At 56.0% G+C, this 27,920-nt stretch overlaps 1 protein-coding gene across 1 annotated transcript; it reads left to right on the top strand.

The window, feature by feature from the left end:
* Window positions 1-962: 962 nt before the first annotated feature.
* Window positions 963-27,804, top strand: RANGAP1 (Ran GTPase activating protein 1). The gene is made up of 16 exons (XM_082351428.1): window positions 963-1,229; window positions 3,481-3,630; window positions 7,808-7,935; window positions 11,314-11,373; window positions 12,774-12,953; window positions 15,168-15,302; window positions 17,270-17,428; window positions 18,457-18,570; window positions 18,932-19,031; window positions 19,116-19,200; window positions 20,269-20,449; window positions 21,470-21,589; window positions 23,196-23,298; window positions 24,228-24,316; window positions 24,588-24,709; window positions 26,779-27,804. The coding sequence occupies exons 2-16, from the start codon at window positions 3,519-3,521 to the stop codon at window positions 26,846-26,848; spliced, it is 1,758 nt and encodes a 585-aa protein (XP_082207554.1). The 5' UTR covers window positions 963-1,229; window positions 3,481-3,518; the 3' UTR covers window positions 26,849-27,804.
* Window positions 27,805-27,920: the final 116 nt, after the last annotated feature.

Here is a 27,920-nt window from a genome sequence, read left to right as displayed (position 1 = left end):
GCAGCAACGAAGACCCAACACAGCCAAAAAAAAAAAAAAAAAATCAACAAGTCTAACGTGGATACAATGCTATGATCTAACACACAAATTTTGCTGTCTCAATATTGCCCTTTATAGTAATTCCCCCCATCCCCACCCCAAGATCCTATCCAGGACCACGTATTGCATTTAATCATCGTGTCTTTTTAGTCTCCTTTAATCTGCCAGTTCCTTAGCTTTTCTTTGTCTCTCATGACACAAACATTTTTGGAAGAGCACAGACACGTTATTCTGTAGCATGTCCCTCAGTTGGGTATGTCTGATGTTTCCTCACGATTAATTTTATGCGTTGCTGAATGGATGGTGATGCTGTGTCCTTCTCAGCACATCACTGCGGGAGGTGTGCGATGGATGTCAGTTTGTCCCGTTATTGACGTTAATGTGGACCACTTAGTTAAGGTGGTGTGGCAGTTTTACTATAGAGTTACTATTTCCCCCCTTTCCCCCCTTTTTAATTCTCAAGTAATTTGTGGCTATTTATGTGAAATCCTCGAACGTTCTTCCTATTTCATGGGACAAAATAGGCGAGGCTTTCCCTTTAGGAAATGGACACCTAGTTCTTGCCGAATAGATCCAGCAGCGAGCCTTCGGCAGTACCACCCTTTGTCAATAAAGTTACGTGAACGTGAACCTTTCCGGAAGGGCTAAGGCGGTCGGGACGCAAGGCATTTAGGGAACTGTAGTCGCCCTAAGCGCTCGCGGCTAAACACCGCCCAGTGGCCTCCCAGAGAAAGAACCAGAAGCCGAAAAGGGAGGGCAACGAGGGACGAGCGGAGGCGCTCTAGGACGCGGTGCATCACGGGAGTGGTAGTTCAAGCGCGCGGTCCTTCGGCGTCCTGCCGCGCCCCGCGCCGGAGAACTGGACTGTCATACCCGACAGGCCACGCGCGCGAGGGAAGGGGAAGCCGGCCTTGGCCTCCAACAAATCAAATCGAAGGAAAGAAACTGCCGGCTTTCAAAATCCTCCTCCTCCGCCATCATCTGCCGCCGTGCGGGGAGCAGGTGGTGGTGGAGGCTCGAGCGGCGAGAACTGCTCGGAGAGCTGACGGACAAGTGGGCTGGGCATCGGGGACGCTGGACTGGAGGCGGCGACCCCCACCTGACCGGACCCGGACCCTAAATCAGTCCTCGCCCCGCCGGACGGACGTGCGCGCTCCGGTCGCCCCACGCGGCGGCGCCGCCTGTTTACGGTAGGGTCGGGGTCCCTTTCCTTTCCTTGTCACCTGCCTGGGATGGGGGCGGGGGGCGGCGCGGCCCTGGAACTGGACGAGGAAGGTGTGGTGCCCCCGAGCACTCTGTGCGTGCCCCCTCCGCCTTCTCCCCTGTGCCCTCGATGGCAGAGCGCGATGGGGATGGGAGTGAGGGAGTTGGGGGGCGTTGGCCCTTTTCACAAGTGGGGAGACTGAGGCTTAGAGAGGGCGTCAGGCCCACCCTGGCCGCCCAGCCCGCAGCTGCCAGCAGTGGCGTCTCCTGTTAGCGTCGGTGTCATCTGGGGGCGGTGCGCGTCTGCCTGGGATCCGGGATGGGGCTCCCGTGCAGCGCGGCTGTCATTTGCGGCTCGAACTCGCGCGTCGCTCCCCCGCTGCCGCCTCCCAATAGGCCCACACCCGCGGAGGGCCTGGGCTGGCGCCGCAGCCCCTGGACCGGCGTGAGTCTCTGCTGACGCTTGGCAGGAGCCGTGGATGTGCACCTAGGAAAATCTGCGACGCTCCTGCGCGGAAGGGAGAGGAGTGTGTGTAATTACCGTTCGTCTGTGCTTTGCCGCTGGTCCTTTGCAGACCTTAGACCAATCAGTTCACCACTTTGTGCTCCAATTTCCTAGTCTTTATAGTGGATGGTGTGTGTGTGTGTGTGTGTGTGTGTGTGTGTGTGTGTGTGTGTGTGTGTGTGTGTGTGTGTGTGTGTGTGTGTGGTGTGTGTGTGTGGTGTGTGTGTGTGTGTGTGTGTGTGTGTGTGTGGGGTGTGTGTGTGTGTGTGTGGTGTGTGTGTGTGTGTGTGTGTGTGTGTGTGTGTGTGTGTGTGTGTGTGTACCGGACTGAGAAATGGGCCCTCTTTCAGCTGAGAAGTTTTGTGTTTCCATTCCATCTGGAGGCCTCACCACCATTTTTCTAGCCTTAAATTGTTCCATTCCATAACTCAAGTCGGGGGGGGGGGGGTTGAGGCTATTTTATATTCAGTTTCATCCCCTCATTCATTGTTGGAGCAGCTTCGAAATGCCCTGCCTCATGCAGCAGATAGAGTGATCCTGTCAAAACATATGTCAGATCATGGTCTCTCTTCTGCTAGAAACCCTCCAATGGCTCTCTTTGTCACTCAGAGCAAAAGCCACAGTTCTTAAAATGGCCTTTGTGACTCGGGCCTCTTGTTGATTCTCTTTCCTCATCTCTTACCTCTTTTCTCCCTCCCTCTCTGTGCTCCAGCCCCGCTGGCCTCCTTGCACTTCCTCTAATCACCCCTCTTCCCCCACAAGAACCTTTGCATTTGCTGCTTCCTTTGTAAGAATGCTCTTCCCCCAGTTATCTGCATGACCCAATCCCTGATATCCTTCAAGTCTTTGGTTTTTTTATTAATAATACCTTCTCTAACCATTCTATTTTAGATGGCAGCCCCCCCCCCAAAAAAAACACAACAAAACTCCTTACCCCTTTCCCTGTTTATTTTCTTCTTATCACTATCTGAGACACTACATATCCTTGTTCTTCCCTAATTACCTGTCATTCCTCTCTGGGGAAATGTAGTGATGCTTTCTGCCAGTCTGCTGAACTCCAGTCTGCTGAACTCCAGGCTGGAAGCTCCTTTTTTCAGCAGCTCCGTCTTTCGTCTGTTGTGATGGTGGCTGTTGTGATGTAGGGACTTCTGGTCTCCTAGGAACCCCTGAAGTCTGGCCACCGTGGGCTGCCCAGTCTCCTGGCCAAGGCTGAAACCAGACGTGCAGTGGGCTGACCCTTGTGCCCCACCCCCAGAGTCATGCCACCGTAGGTGGTGGGGCATTCTTTGGGATGGATGACCTGGATCCCATAGCCATCTATGTCCTGTTTGAGGAATGGGACTCTCAAACAGAGAGCAGCCAAGATGGTCAGGCAGCTGTGTGTGCTTTGGGTAGACTCTTTGTAGCCATCAGACTGGGACTTGACTGCCATTCACTGGGGACCCAGGAAATAGTCAACTCACATGGCTTTGCTTGGTGTTCCAGCTGGGGCAGTTGGGCAGAGGAGGACTTGTAGTGAGATGGTAACTCTTCAGAGGCTGAAACCTCCACCTTTTTAGAACTGTTCCTTCCCAAATGCTGTTTTCATTTCTCCCAGTGGTTTAGTGCTTGGGATTTCCTTAGCAGGGGGAGGTGGGGTCAGGTAGCTGAAAAGGCTGATGTCCTACCCTGCCCTCCCCAACCCCGGAGGCACCCGGAGAATCCTCTCTCTTAATGAACTTTGACCTCCTCAGGTTGCAGATTTCCAGGGGAGCCCACCAGCGTGGCCAGCATGGCCTCTGAAGACATTGCCAAGCTGGCAGAGACGCTAGCCAAAACCCAGGTGGCCGGGGGACTGCTGAGTTTCAAGGGCAAGAGCCTCAAACTCAACACTGCAGAAGATGGTGAGTTCCCATGCGGACTGGCCCAGCGAGTGAGTGCTTACTGTTCCCACTTGTCAGGCCGGTTTAGCTTCATTATCACACGATTTGTGCTAGCACAGTGAGGCTCAAAGGTGATTTGCCCATGAGCACACGGTGGGCATCCCTGCTGGTGACAGCTCAGGCTGGCAAGGTGGGAAGGGCCCCTTTATCTCTTGGAGGGGATGGTAGGCAATGAGGGACCACAGTTAGCGGCAGTCCCAAGATACAGCCCTGACTTCTTACTTCAGATCCAGCCCCACCTTCACCCCCATGATCCAGAGCTGGTCTGGGAATAGTTGTTACCTTCCCCAGAGCTGAGGCCCTCATGGAGCTGCATTAAAACAACCATCCAGGCCCTCTTGGGAGGTCTAGTCCATGCAGCTGAATGGCCATGGGAGAGGGGTGGATGCTCCTGACAGTGAACAGGCATGAGGACTGGAGAGAACTAGGAACTGGCAGGCAGACCCTGTCTTACCATCCCCGGCCCAGGCATGGCTGACACGAATCAACCCTGAATCCCCTGGCATCTGGAAGTAAAGGCACCTACGTCAGTACTTGTAAGGCCTCTTGAGGTTCTGGCCCAACCAGGGAAACTGGTCTGGACTTGCCTGGTTGTCATGGTGTGCAGGCAGGTGTGCTCCCCTCTGCCAGGTCAGAGACTGCTTGAGTCCTTGGGTTGCTGGAAGTGTGGTGATGCACATTCCTAATGTCTCTGTAGGGCCTTAAAATTTAGAGTTTCTCCCTGTGCTTTGTCACTCTTGATCCTTGCATCATCCCTGAGGGAGGGAGGTAAAAATGTTGCCATTTTATAAATAAGGAGAAAAGGACTTGGGAGACTTCAGTAACTTACCCAAGGTCATACAGCTGGTAAATAGCAGAGCTGGGATTTTATCAGAGGTCCAGCCGAATCCCTGTTCTGGTGTTTCTCAGCAGATGTTCAGCTCAGCTCAGTAAACATGAATTTGCTATTAAATGCTAGTCATTAACACCATGTCAGGCGGTCTTAAGTGCCATACAAAGAGTATCTCAATTTATCCCCCCCCAAAAGGCCTTGAGGTAGGTTTCATCCCATATTGCAGATTGGGAAATTGAGGCTTAGGGAGGTGATGTGACATTCCTAAGGCCCAGCTAGAAGTAGTGGAGCTGGGAAGAAAATTCAAGTTTGTCTGGTCCTAAAATCCATGCACATAACCACTTCACTAGCTCAGGCTGGATGTGCTGCCTCCCCTTTTGGAGGTCATCAGGGATGGCCAGCTTATAGCCATGGCCTCTGAGGAGCTCCTTACCTGGAGTGACAATGAGGTACCCAGACAACTAACAGGAGAGAGAAGATGAAACATGCTCTGAGAGACATGAACAGAAAGCTCTGGGAAGTAAGGTCGAGGAAAGGGATCACTTTTAGCTTAGGAGGGCACAGGAAATCATTCCATGGATGAGGTGGGTATTTGAAGGAGAAGGGGCACTGCACGTGAGTTGGCCCAGGAGCTGAGACACATAGGGTGGGCTTGAGAGAAGGGAAGTCAGAATCTCATCGGGACCCCAGGGCAGAGGCCCTTGAATGCTGTACTGAGGTGCCTGGTGGCCTAATCGTGGGCCCAGAAAGGGCCTCTATCTGGGCTGGGAGTAAGTGGGTGAGGTCCGGGGAGGGCAGGGGCCTGTGAGGGGAGGCCGTGAAGCTGATGATTAGAACAAGGACCTTTTCTCTCCCTAGTAAGTCATTTAAGGACCAAAGAAAGGCCTTGCTGCCTTACATAGCAGAGTACCTGGAACTTGTTACTTTGTGAGGCAGTAGAGGCTGAAAAGACAGATCCCTTCCTTGCAGCCTCATGACAGTCGGTGGTTATTCAGGGATGGTTGGGGCCCATCCCCCACCTGTTTTTGAGTTTAAACAGAGTTATGGGTTGAATATCAAGTGAGAGGCAACTCAACTGTGACCCCCACCCTCTCCTGTCCCTGCTCTTCCCGTTTTGGTGCTTTTCCTTCCACGCTCACTCTGTACTTGTGACTCTCCCCAGGCTAAACTTGTGGCAAGCGCAGTACCTTCGGATCTCTGTACCTGTGTCACTTACACGGCTCCCTTTGGGGCCCTGGCATCTCTGTTGCCTTCCTTCTAAGAACGGTATAAACATTCCCTTGAGCAGCCATCCTTTCTCCTGGTGACCTGGCCATTCCCTGGATGCTACAGGAACTCCCTTTTGGAGCAAATCTTCCAAAGGGCTGAGAGGCCATGCCAGCCCTTGCCCCGAGTGCCAGTTGCAGGGGAGGCCTGGGCACCTGGGGCTCTGGAATTGCAGCTCCAGAGTAGGGAGAGAGGTTCGGGGACTTCTCCGCCAGGGCCCTGCATAAAGTCCTTGGTTGTGCAGAAGCAAGGCTTTGGGGAGCAGCACGTAGGTTCAGTTTTGGAAAACCAGTCTGAAGCTCAGCTCTGCCGTTTTCCCTGAACTCCTGGGCAGAGTGGTTTCATTCCTTGGAGCCTCAGCTTTCCTTTCTAGAAAATGGGAGGCTCATACCTGTCCAATCTTTCTTGTTGTGAAATGAGTGCTGGTCACTGCCGTCTGGCCGTGTGACCTTAGTAGGCATTTCCGTACCCTCTCTGTGTCTCAGTTCACTCAGCTGTAGACTAGACCTAACAGTAACTACCTTTAGATGTGGTGGTAGTGAGCAGAGGCAAAGCGAGTCCCTTTCTTCACAAACTCATGACCCAGTAAGGAAGATGGTATAACGATCAAGTCACGGGAGTTCCCTGGTTGGCCTCCTCGTTTTCACTGCTGAGGGCCTGAGTGGGTTCAACCCCTGGTCGGGGGAACTAAAAAAAAAAAAAAAAAGTAACCATTCAGATGAGTGTAAAATTGTAGCAGGCTGCACGTGGGACATCAGAGGCTGTGAAGCCAGGTTGTTGGCAGGTAGCAAGGGTTTCTGAGGAGGTGCTGCTGCACGCGAGGCGAGGGGAGGGAGGCGCGTGCGGAGGCTTCTCAGGGAGCCCCTTATGGGCTGCAAGGCACAAGCTTTCCGACAGCCCTCCGGTTGTGTGTTCTCCTCTTCTCTCACACTCCTCTGTCTCTTCCCTACCACGTCACCCGCTCCATCCTGCCAGCCAGACTAGATGTGTCTTTCGTGTAACCTGCGTGCTTTTTTCAGATTGTAAAATTAATACATGCTCATTATAGAATACAGAAGCATCGAAAGAAGGGAAAAAAACCATATCGTCATTATAACACAGCCCAGGGATATAACTACTTTTAATTTTCATGCATTTTTTCTGGTCTTTTGTTTTTTTTCTAAACACATAGCTGAGTTTCTCTTTTTTTTTTTTTTTTTCCTTAAAATAATTGAGATCATAATTACAGATACTTTAAAAGCTGCTTTCTAACCTGATGCATTGAGAATATACTGAGCAGGTGCTGGAAAAACACAGATTCACTCAGAATCCCACCACCTGGAAATAACCCCTTTAACGTTTGGTTTCTGGACCTCAGTGTGTGCGTGTGAGAGAATGCATACAACATTTTAAAAGTGGGATCAGACCAAACACCACTGGATAACCTATTTTTTCACTCACCACTATAACATGATTATTTTCCAAGTCAGGTAATCAGCTGTGTCGCCATTCATAATGACATCAGTGTAACTATTTATATCACGTATCCCAGTGAATTAACCTGTCCTCTGCTGATGGACTTTTAGGTTGTATGGAATTTTTCGTCATAATGAAACAGGACAGTAGTGAGCACCCCACATGTGAGTCATTTCACCATGAAAGCACGTGTGCCATCGTGCCTGCTGGCCTCTGACTTGTGCCGTTTCCCTGCTTGGCCTGGTGTCCTCCCCTTCTTGGCAGGCTGCACACACACACAACCCACAAGGTGTCCCTGGCACCTCCTTCACCCAGACCAGCCAGTTCCCCTTTTCCCTTGGCTCCCAAGCCTTTCATACCTGCCTTGTTTTAACACGCATTAGAGAGGGATTTTCTGTGTAGCCATGTCCCCTGCTAGACTGTGAGCCTGTCCAGGTCTCCCTGGTGAGCCAGGGTCTGGCACCCAGTAGGTGCACCGTAGCCCTTGGAGTTGTGAGTGACGAGGTAAGTCGCTGGGCCTCAGCTCCTGCCTCTGCCGTTTGTGGCTCCAGAAATCTAAGGTTCTGTTTTTTTGGTCCTGGGCAGCCAAAGACGTGATTAAGGAGATTGAAGATTTTGACGGCTTAGAGGCCTTGCGCCTGGAGGGCAACACGGTGGGCGTGGAAGCAGCCAGGGTCATCGCCAAGGCCTTGGAGAAGAAGTCGGAGCTGAAGGTGAGGTCTGCAGGGCGAGTAGGCCCAGACTGGTTGGGGACAAGCCTCCGCTCTCAGCCCCACGGCCGATGCCTGTGTGCAGACCGTCCTGGGCCCCTGTGGGCGATCACCTCGGGCAGCTCCTCTTGCTCTGGCCTCCCCAGAACAGAGCACTGGCCGGGGCCCCTCTGCCTGTGTGACTTGTCTGTTTGGGCCCTGCAGTAACAGACCCTGAGATGGTGTTAGGCGGGTAAGAGGATTACTGGGTAACGTGTGAAAGATAAAGAGGAAGCCTCAGAGCTGGGCAGGGAGAGCCGTCAGCTGCCGATGCAGACCTGGCGCCTGGGAGGAGGACAGGAGCCTCGGGTTCGGAAGCTGTTCTGACGGACGCTCAGCCTGCCCAGCGGGGAGCTCCAGAGCAGGGCTTGCCCCGTGGTGGAGTCTCACGTTGGGCAGAAATGGCCAGACCTCAGGTCAGATGCTGTGGTGGTTGGAAAGCTGCTCCTCGCTGGAGGCAGCCCGCTAACTGCCCCCCTCACAGCCGGATGGCGAGTTCTTTCTTGAAGGTGCCCCTCCTTGGCCGACACAAAGATTCTTCTGTCCTGATGTGTCCCAAAGCGGGTTCCTCTGAACACCAGCCCTTCAGGAAGCTCTGTGAGAAAAGTGGGGTGTCGTGTGTTCGCTCCGTCAGAAGGCCGTTGCTGCTTGCTCCCCTTCGCGGGGATCCCAGTGTGTGTTAGCTTATCAAAGCCTCTGAAGAGCCATGAGGGAGAGAGACCTGCTTTCCAGGCTGGAAGTGGCTCTCTTTGTATGTACAAGGCTAGGCTGGTGCTGGGCTCTTCTACATGTGTCATTAACCCTCGAGGCGACTCAGGTCCATTTTGTGAGTTAAGGGAACTGAGGCTCAGGGGGGCTGAGGAAACAGCCCAGGATCTTGCCACTGGTCAGTGGCTGAGCCGTATTCCCGTTTCCAAGTCCGATGCGCCTTCCGTGGCACAGCTGTGCTTTCTGAAAGGGGAGGCGTACAGGGCCGGGGCCATGAGAGGAAACGGAGCGGATTTGTCCAGGGAGGGCCCCGAGCTCATTGTCAGAGTGACCCTTGATGTTTGTTTCCCTCGGGAAGATCACGGTCAGGTTAACAGACAGCCAAGGCAGGACTGTCTCTGCTCTCCTGCCCAGGGCCTCCTGTCCTGAGCATAAGCTGGGACATTTCCTATGAAAGAACTCAGCTCTCCTCAGTGACCTGTGAAGGACAGGAACGGAGGAGAGGTGGCCCGGGCATGGAGGCCGCAGCAGCTGAGCTTTGGCATCCAAGGACCTGGGTTCAAGCCCCAGCGCCACCACCTTATTTGCTGCATTACGAGGCCTTGCACTGGACTCAGCTCTGAGACTGGGCTCCTTTACGCAAAGAAGCTTTTCCTCCCTGAGAGGTTGCCATGGTGGCCACATGCAGCCTCATGTAGTGAGAGAGCTTGAGCCGCGGGAATACCGCATGCATCTTGTCACCCTGTGTAGACCCAGGGCCTTGAATCGCCCCATGTTGTGTCTCAAGCCTGCTTCAGTGCTGGAAGGAGCCCAGGGTGGGAGCAGCGGCAGGGCCAGAGCTGCCCTTGACACCGGTGCTGTTCTGGCCACAGTACTGATGCGAGATAAGATGCTATTTCCACTCTTGCAGCACGTGCACAAGTTAGGTCTTGACAGATGAGGAAAGTGTGGCCCAGGGTCACACATCTCAGAATTGCAGCCCAGATACCAGCCCAGTCTCTTGACTACTCTGCTGCCCACTTGGAGATCATTGAGGCCTAAAGCCTATTTCAAAGATAAGATACAAGGGGTCAGAGACAGGGAGTGGCAGGCCTGCATCAGCTAAGTCAGGACGAGAAGCCAGCCTTGTGCCCCAGAGCCCCATGCTGACCTCAGCCCATCAGAGTTGGGTTGGGGAAGCTTCAGGATGAGATGCCACTGTCTGTTGGGAGGGGCTCAGGCTGTGGCTACCTGTTCTGACCCTGCGCACCTGTGTGCAGGTGTAACTCACTGAGCAGACCCATACAGAATGCCTCTAGGTATGTTAGTGAATTTGCATTATTGGAGGATGTGAGAATTCTACTGCAAAAATCAACTTCTCTAGTACTTAAGGTTGGGTTTAGTTCGTACATTTTAAGGACTGGGTTTCAGGGGAAAGTTGCTTGTCCTGCGTCCCATCATTTCCAGGTCTGGCCCAGGAAAGGCTAGAGCTGCCAGAGTTGATATTTTGGTGGACACAGCAATCAGAGTTAGAGGGTAGGGCTGTGTGCTTGGAGCCTCAACTCTGCTGGCCAGCATGATACATGACCCAGTCACGTGGCCACTACCTTTGTGACATTTACCTAATATTTCCTTTAAATCAGCTCACTTTGAAGTAATTTAAAAGCAAACATGATCCCTTCTATAACTGGAAAATGGCATCCCTTACCATAAAGGAAATAAAAGAGTGTTATTAAATTCTAGTTTGAGGCCATTGCCATCCAAAGACTCTGAGCCTGAAGCCTGCTCTCCCTTCGTTAGAAAGGCAGATGAGCTGGAAGTGGGGAGGTGGGTGAGACCCACCAGCCCCAAACCGAGCCTTCCTTCTAGAGGTGGTCAGGAGGGTTGAAAAGAGACTTGAAAAGAGAGTAACTTCCGGGACTTCCCTGGTGGCGCAGTCATTAAGAATCCCCCTGCAAATGCAGGGGACACGGGTTCGATCCCTGGTCCAGGAAGACCCCACATGCTGCAAAGCAACTAAGCCCATGTGCCACAACTACTGAAGCCTGCACACCGCAACAAGAGAAGCCACCACGTTGAGAAGCCCACGCATCGCAACACAAGAAAAGCCCCCGCTCACCGCAACTAGAGAAAGCCCGCGCAGAGCAACAAAGACCCAATGCAGCCAAAAAAAAACAAAACAAAACATAAATAAATTTTAAAAAAAAAGAAAAAGAGAGTAACTTCCTCAATGCTGGATCCTGTATTGTTTCCTTTCCTGTTCCTCCACCGCCCAAAATCATGTCGCTGTGGCCCACACAGTGTGGGAACCTAGCACTGGGGAGGAGCGCTGGGCCAGGAGTCTGGTGTCTTGGTCCTGGTCCTGCCACTGCCCTGCCAGGGGGCCTGGGGCCAGTCCCTTCCCTCTCAGCCTGATTTCCCTCTTGGAGAACCAGAGGGTTGGACAGATGGCACGTTTTCCTGACACTTCTGCTGATTCCCCCATGGTCCTTAGGGGCTGCCAGGTCCTATCAGCTTCGGTCAGAGCTGGTCCCACTTTTCACCCAAATTCAGCAGTCTTGTTGTGCTCAGTAATCCCAAGTCTGTGGAGACAAGGGGCTGCCCAAAGGCCACCTCCAAGGGTTTCAGCTAACTCTTTTCTTCCTCTTTCCAAAGCGATGCCACTGGAGCGACATGTTCACGGGGAGGCTGCGGTGTGAGATCCCACCTGCCCTGGTGAGTGAATGGGGCCTCTGCTCGTGCCGCCGGCTGCAGGGACCCCTTTAGCACTTCCCAGGACTTTTTCTCACGGCCTCTTCTTTCCGGAGGCTGAGTGCCCTGTGGGTGCCTGAGACGCTGAAATGGCAGCCAGGCGAGCACAGCCTCCGCCTGTGTCCTGACGAGCAGGAGCCAGGAAGTGAGGACTCAGAGTCCCTGTGAGACTGGGCGGCCCAGTGACAGGAAGTACAGCAGAGACTGCCCAGGGTTCACTCTTGAGCTTAGTGGTTTCGCCCGCAAGCAGCATGGATCTTACTCCCTACGTGATTACCCCTCTCGTCCTGGCGCCTCCCTCCCCTGCACCCTGTGGTCCCTCTCGACCTCATTCTGCACACAGGCTGCCTTGGCTGTCCTGTCTCCCTCCGGCCCCTCCCTTTCTCCGAAACCACTCTTTTTTTTTTTTTTTTTTAACATCTTTATTGGAGTATAATTGCTTTACAATGGTGTGTTAGTTTCCGCTTTATAACAAAGTGAGTCAGTTATACACATACATATATCCCCATATCTCTTCCCTCTCGCGTCTCCCTCCCTATCCCACCCCTCTAGGTGGTCACAGAGCACCGAGCTGATCTCCCTGTGCTATGCGGCTATTTCCCACTAGCTAGCTATTTCACATTTGATACCACTCTTTTTGCTTTGGTTCTCATCGTGGGTGGCTTCCCTCTGCCTGTTTTCCATTTCCCCATTCCTGGGGCTCAGCTCCTCTTGGGTGGAGCTCCCAGCCTGTGTGTGCACAGGCGCACTTGTGGGAGGGATGGGAGGGCTCACAGGACAGAACATGGCTCAAGGGAAGGGGGCGGGGCTGGCAGCGGGCAGCCTCTCAGTGTATCCTCCTAGCACAGTGTGTCCTCGGGGTGAGGTTCATGGTCAGTTGTTGGCACGATTGTCCATATGCCGGCACTGCCTTCTCAGGCCTCTGTTTATCTAGCCGGCACTGGGGCTCCTGAGATGCCTGGGCACCAGCCTCATTTCCAAAGCAGTTCAGTCCGGCAGACAATTAAGGGTCATCCAGGGTGTGACAGGTGTCCCCATGGAGGCCCTGGAGGGCGGGCTCCCTGGGTGGGGGATTTAGGAAGCCCCTGGAGAGCTGCTCCAGTTAGATACCAGCCTCAAAGGGTGGATGAGAACCAGGGGAGGCTGGGGTTAGAGGGCAGGTTAAATAAATTGATTTGGGTGATTTAAGAGCCCTCTGCAGGGTTTTCAGTCTGATATAACATGGTCAGCTCTGTAACGAAATGGTCTGTGTCTCTGCCAGTTCCCCACCAGCCTGGGTGCCCCCTGAGGGCAGGGGGGGCCTGGCATAGACGCAGCACCTGGTCCGTGTCTGTGAAACGGACACGAGCTCCCTCTGTGCCCAGATCTCACTCGGGGAGGGACTCATCACAGCCGGGGCCCAGCTGGTGGAGCTGGACCTGAGTGACAATGCGTTTGGGCCCGACGGCGTGCGAGGCTTCGAGGCCCTGCTCAAGAGCTCCACCTGCTTCACCCTGCACGAACTCAAGCTCAACAACTGTGGCATGGGCATCGGTGGCGGCAAGGTGGGTACGGCAGCCCCCTTCCCCGCCTCCCCATTGTCCTCCGCCTCCCTCCCTGCCCAGTCCTCTGCTACATTTGTGTCCATCTGAAGTATGTGCCCTTGGCCACCCACCGTCTGGGATGGTTGGCCTGTTGTTTTTCTCTTCAAAGGAAAAGGGCCTCAAAGGCAGCAGCCTATGGCCAGTGGGGAGAGGAGATGGAGTCTGTGAATGTGGGGTTGCCAAGCAACCATCCTCAGTTCTTATGTTGCCTTGGCAACACATAGGCAGTATTGCATACGTGCTCCGACCTGCTGGCTCTGCAGAATGCAGGGCTTGGGCATCACTAGACCTGCTGTGCCCTCAGGACAGCTGGCAGAGCCGTGTAAGGCCTGGCGTGTGCACGTGGGAGAGGGAGCCCAGAAAGAGAAACCACTCTGGGAGGCCTGGGCACAGCTCACCTTTGTTCCTGGCCAGGGCCTTGCCCAGGGTGCCTCCCCCATCCTGCCAGCAAGTCAGGCTGGTCCATGTAGAAAGGCACCTAGGGAGGCCAGCCCTGTTTATTCTCTTCTTGGTCCATTCTGGCTGCTTTAGGCCCAGATTCTAGAAAGGCTGAGCACCAATCTGCATTCCCATCGTCCTTCCCTCATGTTCTGACCAAAAGGAGCAAAGGGCCAGGACATAGGAACGGATAGCGAACGGGGACATCTTCTCTTTGAAGATGTGTTACCTTAATTCTCTCACCCTTACTGAAAGGTGGGTGACGCTGTCCCCATGTTTTCAGATAACTACACTTGAGCTTAGAGATATTGGGTTGAGCACCCCAGATGATGTACCTAGCATGGGACGGATGTGGGATTTGAACCTGCATCCACATGGCTGGTCAGAGCAGCAAGAGGAGCCACCTACGTGAAGCTTGTGGTGGCCCAGGCTGAGGAGCCAGAGGGGCCTCCCCTGCAGACGACCTGTCCCCTCCTGCCCGCAGGTCACGCTCGTGCACCCATCTCAGCCAGCGCTCCTCCGGTCTAGGGGGCAATAGGCTGTATGTGTTAAGACATAAAAATGTTTGCATCAGCACCGAAGACAGGTCCAGCCCAGCCCAGAGTAGGATGTGCTGGGAGAGCCACCTCTGCAAAGATTCCTTGAGGCTGGTCTACAGCAGAAGTTGGCGGTCTCTGCCCTGAGCACACGCGTGACCCACCACCATCACGGAGTCAGGCTGGTGGTGTCCCGTGTCCTGTATGTGCCCCAAGAACAGAGCTGCGTGCAGGCAAACTGACCCAGCTGCCGGTCGCAGCTCCTCCGTGTATTTGCTCTGGGACCTCGGCCAGTTCATATGCCTCCCCCTGAGCCTCGGCTTCCTTGTCATAGAGTAAGGCCAGTTCCACCTGCCTCCCAGGCCCGTTTTCAGGTTGAAACAAGGCATGAAAGTACCTTTGCCGAGAGTGCTCCAGACCTAGTAGGTGCTCTGTAAACGTTATTTCTCTTCTGCTGCACTTCCCCTGAATCTTCGATGTCTTATTTACCCTGGTCTCTCCAGTTCCAACCCAGCAACCGACAGCATTTTTAAACTCCTGCTCTGTTGGTGTCACGGGAGAGAGGCTACCTCCTGGCACCACCCCAAGGTCAGGGCAAACCAGATTTTAGGGTTTCACCCCCAGCAGCTGAGCCCCTGCCGTGTGGCTGGCCTGAGCACGGGCGTGTGTCAGATGGGTGCGGCGGGGCCCTGCTCTCCTCGGCCGGCTCCCCTTGGGCATCGTGGAGCGTGGAAGAGATGCTGGAAGATCTGGAAGATTTGGGTTCTGTGCAGAGTCTGCCACTTGCTTAGTGACTGTAGGAGAGTTTCTGTCGCTCTCTGAGCCTGAGCTTCTTCAGCTGGAGAGTGGGAATCGCGATGGTCCCCACCTGACAGAGGGCTTCTGACAGTAAAGCGAGCTGTGAGGCCCCTTCCCCAGGACCTGTCTTAAGGTTGGCCACTCAGTGTTGGTGTCTCCCTTCTCCCGGGTTCAGGCTCCCCGTCTCTGCTGTGGGGCTAAACCCCATGGGGTGACGGGACATGCAAACACAGTGGTGGATGTCAAAGCCCTTGTCCCTGCAAGGTGCTGGGCGCGGGTGAGGTATGACCGCTGTGCTGCTGAGCAGTTCTTCGTCCCCGTGTCCACCACCCTTGGGTGGCGTGGCATGTTGAAGACCAGGGCCTCCTGCCTTAGGCCTGGGCCCCTTGCCTTTCCCCCCCAGATCCTGGCAGCAGCTCTGACTGAGTGTCATCGGAAATCCAGTGCCCAAGGCAAGCCGCTGGCCCTGAAGGTCTTCGTGGCTGGCAGAAACCGTCTGGAGAACGACGGAGCCACTGCCTTAGCAGAGGCTTTTGGGGTGAGTGGTTTCTGCCCGTGGAGCCCATCAGAGTTGCCCTTGAGCCAGGGAGGAGGGCAGGGGCAGGAGCAGTGGCCGGGAGGAGGCGCCCTTGGGTGTCCTTGTCCCCTGTGCTGCCTCTGCTCTCCCCTCTCTCCTCGCAGCAGGCCCAGGACACTGCTGAGTCTCTGCTAGTGAGAGGGCCGCACCTGCCCCATGGGCTAGGAAATTGGGGTCTGTCTCCCGCTTCTCTTAATTTAAACATTTCCTTTGGCAGACGGTATTCTAGCAGCATTAGCCGTGCTCAGGCCAGAGCAGCGTTCCCCACGGTCCTGCTGCTTCCGGCACTCCCCCTGCCTCAAGAGAGTGGACGTTGCAGGGGAGAAGGGCCTTGTGTGTCTTACTGGACCCCTGGCTGCAAGGGGCTTCTGCCTCTTCCTCTGGAGCTGGAGTAGCCTGGTTACCTCATAGACGCGGTGACATTAAAGATTACGCCCTCTCTGCACCCCTTCCCTTGGTCGCTGTCCTCCATGTGCTGGGACGGGGTACATCGTCGTCGTGCCAGGCCTTCAGCAGGCGTCCTCAGTGCTCTTAGAAGCAGGGGGCACTTAACTTGGGTCCGTGGGATCCCACTGGCCTGTGGGTAGGATTCAGGGAGTCTTTGAACATGGCTGGGGGAAATTGCATGATGGTTATCACTGCCAGAGTTAAATACAGTATTACCTTCCACTGACAGTAAACCTCAGCAGCTTTAGAAATTCCTGTAACTTTGTTACCAGGAGAAATCACAGATACTTTCCGGTCAAGTGATAGTTGTTACAGATAGGTAGAAATTTTGTTTCTCATACATTGAGGTCACAGTGATGGTACACCTAGGTCTTGTTATTCATTGCCTTAAGAGGTACATATATTACTACGGCACATATTTGGGCAGCTTCTCTTAATATTTTGATAATTGTCTTCCGAATGAATTTGTTATCCTATATAATTTAACTTAAAATGTAAAAACATCCTGAGGAGGGGAGCCCTGGGGCTTTCCCAGATTGCCTGATGGGTCCATGGCACAGAAAATATTAAGAGGCCCTGACTTGGAATGTGCCTCAGTTGGGCTGCCTGTATTTATTTGTGAACCCTCATGCTGTGCTGGGCGCCCAGAGACAACAGAAGGTGCCTGGGTACAGAGTTATGCCCGCCTGTCCTCAGTCCCGGGTAGCAGTGGAGATTGGGACGTGGGCCTCTCCTTGAGCTCTTGGGGACTGTTGGGGTGTAGACGAGAAGGTGGCTTCGCCACTCCAGAGTGATGAATGCCATGACAGAGGAAGGATGAGGTGCTCTGGGGACAGAGAGGAAGAGCCCTGGATTGTGCTTGGGGGTTGATCCAGGAAGTCTTCCTGGGGGAGGAGGCATCCAAAATGAGAGCTGTTGAATGCATAAGGAGTCAGCCTATCAAGAAAATGCCAACAAAATAAAGAGACAGAGTGTTCCAGGCAGAGAAAAGGAGATGTCAAAAGCCAGAGTGAGAGAGAAAAGACCCTCCTCACCCCCAGAAAAGGACATGGTGTATGGGATGCCAGTCATTTTGTGTAAATAAGGCAGTAGGGCGCCAAGAGAGAAAGGCCAAGCAGAGCTACGTTATATAGAGCAGAGCCAGGGCTGACTGTCAGGCCAGAGCCCAGGGTCCCCACAGTGCAGAAGGTACCAGACTAAGACACCTGTGCTCAGAGCTGTGTGACCCTGGGCAGGTTACTAGCCCCTCTGATGCCTAGTCATCTCTTATCTAGTGGTGATCCTAATCCCAGGTAGGTCTCCCTTGTGAAGTTGTGGAGAGGATCAGAAGCGGTCATGCCCCGAAGCGTGCTTTGCCATCATGCCCCAAACGTGCCCCAAACGGGCAAGTCCCTCTGGTGTCTGATGTGTAGCGCTGCCCTCCTGCCTGGGGATGTCCCCCTTCCTCGGGGGCCCACCTGTCTCCCTCCTGCCCCTCGCAGATCATCGGGACTCTGGAGGAGGTCCACATGCCACAGAACGGGATCAATCACCCCGGTGTCACTGCCCTGGCCCAGGCTTTCGCCATCAACCCCCTGCTGCGGGTCATCAACCTGAATGACAACACCTTCACCGAGAAGGGTGCCGTGGCCATGGCCAAGGTGAGGGGGTGCGGCCGGGCCAGAGCGGGACCCGGAGACTGGGTCTGGCTGCTGCCTTTGTGGTGGACCCATCAGCAGGTGGCTCCTCTCCCCCCTACCCGCCCACCTGGTGTGTATCCCGTGGGTTCAGCCATGTGAACATCTCCAGAGCGGGGCGTATGTCACAAGCTAGCCTGTGCCCTTTTGGGCAGCTCTGCGTGTCCATACTACCACATCCTAAGCTGCCTTCATGCACCCCTGGCTGTTGGCACTTGTTTTGTTCTCAGAGGCCACTTGGAGGCTGCTTCAGCCTGTTTCCTCACTGATTCTTTCCTCAGCTGTTTATTGAGCCCCTGTCTAGCGCCCAGCCCTGTACCAAGTGCAGGCCACGCAGAGTTGAGTCAAAGACTCTGCCTTCAAGGAACCCCTAATTCGAGGAGGGGAGGAAGTAGCTAATCAGCAACAGCACAGGGCCGTGAGCACAGTGGCTGGCTGGGTGTCCCATCAACCTCACAGGGCTCCATGACCCCACAGGAGTCTAGTAGGCCTGCCGTGGGGTGTTAGCAGAGACATGTGCAGGGGTTGGGGAGCACACAGGAAGTTCCAGTCAGACGCAGGGCAGGCTTCCTGGAAGAGGTCACATTTTGGCCAAGTTCTCCAGGACAAGTGGACTTTGTCTGGACAAGGAGGGCGGGAGGGGTGTTTCAGGCAGAGGGGTTGGCAGCACATGGGGAGGCCCAGAGACGGGAGGAGCCCTGCTCCATTGGTCCTGGTGTGAACAGGCCAGGGTTCAAGGTGTGTTGGAGGGCTGGAGGAGCTGGAGGGGGGAGGCAAGACCTTGTGGCCTTGCTGACGCCTTGAGACGTGCTCCCATGAGTAACAGGGAGCCACCAAGGGGGCTTAGCCGGAGGCCAGGAGGCCACCTGGGGGCAACAAGAAGAGCTGATGAGGCCACCAGACTGGATACAGAAGGGACAGGGCGTGATGACCAATATGGGGCGCGGCACCAGCTCGAGGAGGGCCCTCACCCTGGTCCTCGCTTCCCGCAGACGCTGAAGACCTTGCGGCAGGTGGAGGTGATCAACTTCGGGGACTGCCTGGTGCGCTCCAAGGGCGCCGTCGCCATCGCAGACGCCGTCCACGGGGGCCTGCCGAAGCTGAAGGTGCTGGCTGGCTGGCTGCCTCCTCCCCCCGGGGTCCAGGCTCCCCCGCGCTCGGGGTGACAGCTGCGCGGGCAGAGCAGCTGTGGGGGGAGCTGGCAGGGTGGTAGCCTTCAAAGGCAGGTGGCCTGGGTTGGTAGCCCGCTTGCACACCCTCCGCCTGTGGCTCCGTGCGAGTCTCTTCGCCCCTCTGAGCTGCCGTCTCTCATTTTTCAAAGAGGAGGAGGAGAGTGGTGCGGGTCATTGCAGTATAGCGGAAGTGTACCGCGCCCTCACTAGGGGGAAACGGAGGCTTCAGAGTAGTGGCAGGCCTCCCGGCCCGTGTTTCTGTCATCCGCCTCTACCCCTTCCCATTATTTTTTAGGAGCTGAACTTGTCATTCTGTGAAATCAGGAGAGATGCTGCTCTGTCTGTTGCTGAGGCCGTGGCTGACAAGGTGGAGCTGGAGAAACTGGACCTCAATGGTAATAGGGGTGGTGGCCTCGGCACAGGCCTGCCGGCGGGCCCCGGCCCCCGTCCTGACCCTCTGTTCCCTCCCCTGCGAGCAGGCAACACCCTGGGAGAAGAAGGTTGTGAGCAGCTCCAGGAAGTGCTGGACGGCTTCAACATGGCCAGGGTGCTGGCGTCCCTCAGGTGGGGAATCTGGATCAGCGGCTCCTTTGTTACTATTATTCATTCAGAAAACGTTGGTTGAGTCCCTGTGATGTGCCAGGCACTGTGTTGGGCATTAGGGATATGACAGTAAGACAGTTAAGGTTTCTGACTCATGAGACCTCGCTGCCGTGGGCGAGGGTTCAAGGAATGAGACAGAATAATCAAGTTATCACGTGTTTAGCAAAGGGACAAATGGGGGCTGAGATCGGTCACCCTTTGGATTGGGTGAGTTGGGGAGGCCTCTGAAGGGATGACCTTTGATCATCAAGGTGATGTGACGGGCAAGGTGGGGCAGCAGTGATGTAGTGACGCGTGGTAGTGGTGGGGTGGGCTGGGCATTGTTCCTGAAACCAGCCTTAGAGCTTGACTGTAGGAGGAGATTGACGCAGGCGAGCGGGGCTTCCTAGGTTCGCGGAGGCCGGGGGTGGGGTGGCGGGGGGCTGCCTCTGCCATCGGGACGGGAGTTGGTTCAGCCGTCAGCACCCATCTCCGCCTGCCTCTCCAATCTCTGCGTTGGCTTCATTCACTTGTCAGGTCCTCAGTTGTGTCCCTCAGGGCCAGGCCCAGTGCCGCTGCTAGGAGCTATAGCCCAAGGTGGGCTCAAGGGGCTCCCAGTCCAGGGGACATGGAACAGCCTTCCTCAGGGGCAGGGCAGCCCCGTCCCTCGCCCTTAACCGTAGCTTCCTGTGGTCAGCGAGATGTGGGTGGCACAGTCCCGGGCGTCTCAGCCTGGGCAGTGTTCCTGCCAGGCCCTGGGCCCCAGCTGTGACAGGCGGTGTTCTTCCTTTTCTCTGTCTCCCCAGTGGGACTGTGGGTTCCTCTGGGACAGGGACGAGATGGAGCTCTTCCTTGTCCGCAGCGTGGGCTTCCCTGGGTGATGAGCAAGGAGGGACGGGCTCCCTGGTGACTCGACGTGTCCCCCCCCTGGGGGCAGCTGCTCCCCTTGCCCTGTGCAGGCTCCTGCCCGGCTGGGGCCTTTGGGTTCTCGGAGCCATCGTGGGCCACTGGGCAGGGAGGGTCTGCTTTAGCCAACCCTCTCCTCTGCAGTGATGATGAGGGTGAGGATGATGAGGATGAGGACGAGGAGGAGGAAGGAGAAGAGGAGGAAGAGGAAGGGGAGGAGGAGGAGGAGGAAGAAGAGGAGGAGGAAGAGGAGGAGCCACAGCAGGGAGAGCAAAGAGAGGAGTCGACCACACCGCCCAGGAAGATTCTGGATCCTAACAGTGGGGTGAGTTCCATGTTTGCCACATCAGAGCCCTGGTCCCCTGAGCGTGAAATGTTGAGACATTTTTCACGGGGGTCATGGGTGTGGGATCCTCTTAGGCAGTGACTGCAAACTAGTTTTGACTGCACACTCCTTGTGGAAAGAGGAAATTATCCTAACGTAGTTGTATTTGTATTAACCTCAGTCTGGATGTGTTTATTCATTTATAAATTATAACACACATGCCGCTGCTACATTACATGCAGTCAGTAACTGTATACTGCAGTGCTGCACGAGCCGCAGCTGGTTGAATCTGCGGGTGCAGAACCGCGGATACAGAGGGCCAACTGTAAAGTTATACGTGGATTTTCCACTGTGCTGGGGGTGTATAAGTATTTCTAAAAGAATAGGGTAAAAAACAAGCATAACTAGAAGTTTTTTTCCTACCCATCTTGGTGACCCATAAGGATGGCCCCCATTCCAGAGGTTGGCTGGCTCGGTGACTCAGCTTGGACACTTGGTGTTCCTTTCCTGGCCGGGAGGCTGGTGGACTCAGGGCTGCCACGTCTGTTCCCTCAGAGGTTCCCAAATAAAGCTTCGGGAGGACTTTGGGTTGGACAGATTCAACAGCTGTTGAATTTGGCTTATTGTCCAGTTTTATGGAAGCAGTTCCATAAATGGCTGGGCGTCTTTAGTTCTTTGGGCACCTCTGGTGCTCGCCAGCAGTGCTTACCCGGGCTGAGACTCTAGTTCCTGGTGAGGCCACTTTAGCCCTGGAGTCATTTCTGCAGCATCACACGTCATGGCGAGGATCCACTTGGCTGCACCAGGCTCTTGGAGTCTGAGGGAGGTGGCTTGCCCCGACCCCAGAGGCTCCTACACAAGGAGCTGACCAGAGCCAGCATCTGTGGGCACCCCACCCTTGGGGAGCTTTGGGGAATTCTGGACTCTGAGCCTTGACTGGCCTGCATGAGGGGCGTACGTTCTGGGTAAGGGGTCTGGATCTGGACCTCTACAGAGCCACCTGTGCCACCTGTCCCCCAGGAACCAGCTCCTGTCCTGTCCTCCCCGCCTCCTGCAGACGTCTCCACCTTCCTGGCCTTCCCCTCACCGGAGAAGCTGCTGCGCCTCGGGCCCAAGAGTTCCGTGCTGATAGCCCAACAGGTAACAGCGCTTCCGACGCCAAACCTGCTCGGGCCTTGGCTTCCGGAGCTGCCAGAGCAAAGGTTCAGGCAGAGCACAGGATTTGGGGGGGCGGGGCACTGTCGACGTGGGGGGCGGGGACTGCCAAGTGTTGTTTTTTTGTAACACACACACACGTGTAAATGGGTGTGACCAGTGGTTGCAGATGTCTGCACCCACTGCGAACACACTTGGGCTGCGAGGAAGGGTAGGCCTGTGGCACCTCAGTGATGACTGGAATTCGGGAATCTTCCCAGGACTCTCCTGTGAGCACACACACCTAGGCTTCCCTCTGTGTGTTCTGTAGGACCAGCTGCTTCTAGAACAGCTGTCCCACCCCAGACCCCTGTGCAGGTCCCAGCATACTTGTGTTCTTGCTCCAGCCTCACTTGTTCGTTGGTAGGTCGTTACTTCATTCATTCTGAGACAGTCATCGAGCACCTCCTGTCTGCTGGCTGCTGCTCTGAATACTTGGGCATGATTTTATCTAACCTCCTTGGCAACCCGGAATGTAGACCCTTCCACTCTTATTTTACAGACGAGAAAACTGAGGCTTAAAGAGGTTAAATGATGAAAACAGGCACGTCTTGTTTTATCGTGCTTCACAGTTACTGCGTTTTTTGCACATTGAAGGTTTGTGGCTACCCTGTGTCGAGCACATCTATTGGGGCCATTGTTCCAACAGCATTTGCTCACTTTATGTCTCTAGATAACGTCACATTTTGGTAATTCCCTCGGTATTTCATACCTTCCACCAGCAAAAAGATTATGACTTGCTGAAGGCTCGGATGACAGTTAGCATGTTTTAGTAATACAGTGTTTTTAAATCATGTATGTGGCTTTTTTAGACTTGATGCTGTTGCACACTTAACAGACTTAAATAATGCACTAGGAAACCAGAAAATTCACACGACTCGCTTTAGTGCGGTATTTGCTTTATTGCTGTGGTCTGGAACCAAACCCGCAGTATCTCTGAGGTATGTCTATACAGAGAAATAAAAGGGGCCACTCGCAGAGCTGGCTTGAAATTTTTGCTTTTTATCTCCCGTTTATATTTTTCTGTACTCTTATTTTTTTCCCCCATGATAAATGAGATTATATGATGCAAACCTCCGTGTGACCCACCTTTTCACTTAATACCATTCATCATTTTCCTGTGTCAGTAAAACTCTTCTCGTGCCCTTTATCTCAGTGAGTGGATGTAACACTTAAGCCATCCACTGTTTCTGTGGGTTCACATTATTTCCGCTTTTCTCTGTTGTCAGTGAAACTGAGGTAAGTTTCCTTGCGTGTAAGTATCGTTTGCATTCTGGATTATTTCATCAGGTTAGATTGCAGGAAGGGGATCGCTGGGTCACAGGGATAATGATTTTTAACGTGAATTCTCTCGGTGTGTGTGCACACCTGCTGTGGCCGGGCCCATGCCAGGCTCTCAGGGGACAGCGTGGGGCGAGGCAGGACCTGTCCTTGCCTACTGAAGGCCCATTTCTTGCCAAGGCCTCCTCCAGCCCCAGGCACATCCCCACTGTGTGCCAAGGCCCTGGGGCTCTCACCCCTGGTGACCAGCCATTGTCTCCTGTGTCCTCAGACTGACACATCTGATCCGGAGAAGGTGGTCTCTGCCTTCCTGAAGGTGTCCTCTGTGTTCAAGGACGAAGCCACAGTGAGGTCGGCGGTGCAGGATGCAGTAGGTACGTGGGGTGGGTGGGGCCCGGATGGCTCCTGCCTTTCGCTGCCCCGGGGCTCGGGTCGGAACATTCTTCTCTCACCTGCTCTTCCACTGGGTTCTTGCCGTAGAGCCGGCCAGGTGCTCGCCTCTCTGTTTTTCGCAGATGGGGAAACTGAGGCCTTTCCCAAAGCCATACAGTTCTATACGGTGAGAACTCGGGCCGGGTGGCGCCCGCCGCAGGAAGGTCGGACCTCTCAGAGGAGGGGTGATGAGAGCCAAGCCCTTGTCCCCACCTCTGAGCCTGTGCACACACGGTCCCCTCCACCTGGAGGTCCCCCTGCTTTCCCCGCATCTTTCCCAAGGCTTCCCAGGATCTCTAGTGTGGCCAGGTTGGGCCAGGCAGAAAGCCTGGAGGCTTTCTCCAGGGTTGGCGCACCGTGGGTGACACTGAGGTGGGAGGGTTAGTGGGAGGGGAGGCTGGGTGGGGAGGGGAGGGCCTGGTGGGAGTCTCCATGTCTGCTCCCTGAGAGCCCAGCCCCACCGTGGGCGTTTGTGGGAACGGGTTACCTGAATTCGGTTTCCCAGAACAGCCTCGCACGGAAGCGGGGGCCCAGGCGGTCCCTGCGGGCCCTTGGCCATGCCTCCCCCCTCCCCTCTCATCCATTCCCCCTCCCCCACCCCCAGAATGGCTGAAATCTCCCCCAGCGGTGCCCTGCCTCACTTAATCTCTGCCCAAGCCCGTTTTATCTGTGAGGCCAGGACAGAGAAGGGCCAGGGTATCACAGCTGGCAGGTTGAGCCCTTCCCCTGGTGCTAGCTGTCCCCTCAGTCGGCCACCTGTGTCCACATCCCACCCCCGTGTTCACCTCCTGATGAGCGCAGGAGACAGGGCCCAGCCTGTGTGCTCAGGGGCTGCGTGCCCTGAGGCCTCTTTGCTGCTTCTGCCTTGCAGATACCTTGATGAAGAAGGCCTTCAGCTCATCCTCCTTCAACTCCAATGCCTTCCTCACCAGGCTCCTCATCCACATGGGGCTGCTCAAGGTGCGCTGGAAGGAGCGCGGGCCCGGGGGGGGTGGGCGGGGGTGCACCAGAGGCTGCATCATCCCGCACCTCGAGTGCTGCCGGGGCCTGTCACCCGCAGTGTCCCCCGGCCTGGGTCTGCTTAAGCAGCCTCGGCCTTCGTGACAGGATTTAGGATTCAGCTTGACCTTGGCCGTGGGGCTGTCAGCAGGGGCTGGGTGGTGGAGACCTGGGGTCCCCCAGGTGACCTTTTGAAGCTCACCCTGCCTTCTGCTGTGTGTTCCCCTTGCAGAGTGAAGATAAGATCAAGGCCATTGCCAACCTGTACGGCCCCCTGATGGCATTGAATCACATGGTGCAACAGGAGTACTTCCCCAAGGCCCTTGCCCCTCTGCTGCTGGCATTCGTGACCAAGTGAGTGTGCCCTCATCAGCTCACGCGGCCGGTGACCACGCGTGCAGGCCTCTGGTCAGCTGAGGCTTCCCTGGCCTGGTGACTGGGGCCTGTCAGAGGCCCTCACACCTCTTGGGCTCTCAGCATCTGTGTTTGAGTCTCACCACCCCTGTGCCCAGCTGAGGACACAGGGCTCGGGGACAGTGTCTTTCCCTGAGAGAGACAGGGGACGTGCACTGGCCCCATCTTGCAGACGAGGAAGCGAGCACCGGGTCAAAGGAGGTGTTTGCCCACGGTCGTGCTGCTGAGCCAGGTCCTGTACCCGGCAGTGTCTCTGGCAGCAGTTCTGTGTTCATTCCCTCAGCTACTAGGCCGAAGGGGCCTGCCCACTTGGCCTTCCACAGCCGCAGGCCTCTCTCCTGGGGACGCCAAGTGCCCAGACACACGAAGCCTTGGCCTCGTCCTGGAGCATCCTGGGAATGGTGGGGCGCTGGCCACAGTCGAGTAAAAAGGAGCCTCCAGACCTCAGGGCCCATCAGGGGAGGGTTGGGAGGCTTGTCCCCATCCTCACTGAGGCCTTGTGTGGCCCCCAGCTGACCTCCGGCCATCCCCAGGCCTCAGTCTCCCCATTTGCCCAACCAAGGGGTGGGTGAGGTTGTCTCCTAGAGCTCTGACCAGCCACACTTGCGGTGAGTCCAGCGCCTTGGGGGAAAGTGGGAGGGGGTGTAGGAGAAAGGAGGTGCCCGCACCCTGGAGGACATGTAACATCGATGGGTCCAGACCATCAGTCGGGGTGCTCAGCGCGTGTGACGAAGTGTCGTGGGGCAGCCCGCGTGGGGTGGGGGGTGAGGAGCATGCGCCGGTCCCCCAGGACCTAGTTGGCACCTCGGCCTCTTTGCCACCTGACATCCCTTAGTTCCGTGTGCATAGCAGCGCCTCCTTAGTCGGGCCTGACTCCCTCACCGTGTCTGCCCCCCTCTCTGCCACCACACTCCCCCCCACCCAAACCGCCCCTTGCACTGCAGCTGCTCCTATGCCGGAGTCCAGGGCAAGTCCAAACCCTGGTCCTGGATCTCGTGCTGGCTGCGGCCTGGCCTCCCCGCAGCGAGGTGCACTCTCCCCACACCTGTTCCCTCTGCAGGAGGTGTTCCCTCAACCCGTGGGCCTTCGCTCGGGCTGTCTGGGGTGTCCCCATGTGGTGGCCCTAGCCCCCGCCTGCCAACCCCTGACGAAGCCCGGCTCCCTCTGTCTTCTTCCAACCCCTGGTTGGGACTGTTCCCTCTGCATTCCCATCATCCCCTGTGTGGCCCTTGGCTGGGCATGGACCCCCAGAAGACACCCTCGCCCTTGGTGGTGAGTTGACAGGCTGCTCCTCCCGGCTTGTTGCCTGCCTTCCAGTGCAGGCCTCAGTCTATTCCACTTTAAAAGAGGGGGGCTTGGTAAGAGCTGCCCCCAGGCCTTGGGGGTGACTGAGCGACGGTGGAGTGATACGCATGCCCCCTTCCCTCAAGTCCCAGCCCAATGGTCTGGGATCCAAGCCCGGTCTGGACCAGGTAAGGTGTCTGTGGGCTTCGGTCCTGGCTGCGCCACAGGCTCACCCATCCCCCTGAGCATCTTTCACCAGTTTCTTTCTCTGCAGTGAGACTAATGATCTTGATGGTAACCTGTTACTCGTAGGGGCCCAGGTGGGACTCCTGTGGTCCCCTCTTACACGTGCGCTAGTGGCTGCTGAGGGCTCCCTGGCCCTGTGCGCACTGGAGAGGCCTCGGAGAGCCTGTCTGGTGGAGAGCAGAGGCCCAGGTTCCCTCACGGCTCGGCGGGCCTGTATCCTGGCCAGCTGTAGGCCGTGTGGCCTCGGGTGTATCTCCCGCCCCTCTTAGCCCCACCTACCCCCACCTGCAGAAGGTGGGAGCTAACATCTCCCTTGCAAAGTCACTGTGAAAATGAGAACAATGGAGTCTGGCGTATATTTTGACCTCAAAAACGGCCCCCACTCCATCTTCACAGTTGGGAAACTGGCCCTGCTGTAGCCTGAGCTTCCTGGCCCCCAGAGGTGCCCGCCCCACCTGCTGACCCTTCTTTCCCCACAGGCCCAACGGCGCCCTGGAATCCTGCTCCTTTGCCCGCCACAACCTGCTGCAGACGCTCTACAAGGTCTAGACACAAATCTGGTCTCTCCGCATCCCTCGGCCTGGACCGGTGCCTTGGGAAGGAACTCAGAGGAAGGACTCTGGCCAGCAGCAGGGAGGGTCTTTGTCGCGTGTGTCGTGTCTCCTGAGTATGCGTGTTGGTGCGGCGTATGTGCAGGTGTGTGCTTCGTGTCGGGGTTCGGATTTTTAATGTCTCCCTGCTGGACTGGCCCTGGTCCCGCTGGAGGGGAGCTGGCCCCCAGGTGGAAGGGCTGCAGGCTGCTCTGCCATTAAACTCACCGCCATCTGAGGATGCTCTGCTGATCTGTGCCGCAGGCGCCAGGCCCTGGTGGCTGTCCCCACCCACCTCGCCTTCCTTATCCTCTGGGGCTGCACCAGAGCCTGGGGCGTTGCTGTCCGTGCGCTGTTCCCTCCTGTTCCCTCCGGGTTGTGGGTGTTTCCTGCCCTGCCTGGGGCTGCTCACTCGATGGCTGCCTCTGCTTCCTGTCGCCAAGTCCTGGCCCTGCAGCCACCACTCTTCCTGCCATCCACCCACGCTGTGCCGAGCCCTCAGCCCGAGGGCCAGAGACTGCTGTGCGTGGGGCTGTGAGCAGAGGGCAAGACCCTGGCACGTGTGGACAGGAGGAGAAGCCAGTGGGCAGACACTAGGGTCTAGGAGCTGGACTTGCCTGGACGGTGCTGGCTCCCTGCCCAGTGGGCCCTTCTCTGGCTGCGGAGGTGTCTGGGACAGGCCTGCGGGCCGAGCTGGAGGGGGCATCTGGACAGGCCCAAACCTGTTCTCCAGCCTGGGTGGGCAGGGCCAGGGCCCACTGATGCCTGAGCTGCATCTTGGGCACCGTTAAGGACCTGGGGCAGGGGCCGGTTGGGGGCTGGGCATGCCCTGTGACACCTGTGCTTCCCCGCGTGTTGTTTGTGTGTGTCTGGGCTGTGCCCGGGGCTTCACAAATAAAGTCATGTGTAGCAGCAGCGGAGACTTGAGAAGCTTTTCACCTAAAGTGGGCTGTTCTCAAGGCCTTGGTGCCTGGGGTCCCACCTCAGCATGGCCACTGTGACCCCATCTTGGTCTGTAGTAGGGGGCAGTC

This window comes from Balaenoptera borealis (genome assembly GCF_965194805.1).
Source record: "Balaenoptera borealis genome assembly, chromosome: 13".
Taxonomy (NCBI): domain Eukaryota; kingdom Metazoa; phylum Chordata; class Mammalia; order Artiodactyla; family Balaenopteridae; genus Balaenoptera; species Balaenoptera borealis.
The sequence above is the reverse complement of the archived record's forward strand: the minus strand, read 5'-3'. Positions and strand labels throughout refer to the sequence as shown.

Excerpts from the sequence above, each read along its gene's own strand:
- RANGAP1 (XM_082351428.1), top strand. The coding sequence starts at position 3,519 with ATGGCCTCTGAAGACATTGCCAAGCTGGCAGAGACGCTAGCCAAAACC. Across the intron at positions 18,571-18,931 it reads GGGGCCTGCCGAAGCTGAAG|GAGCTGAACTTGTCATTCTG; the intron begins GTGCTGGCTGGC and ends ATTATTTTTTAG. Across the intron at positions 23,299-24,227 it reads GGCGGTGCAGGATGCAGTAG|ATACCTTGATGAAGAAGGCC; the intron begins GTACGTGGGGTG and ends TCTGCCTTGCAG.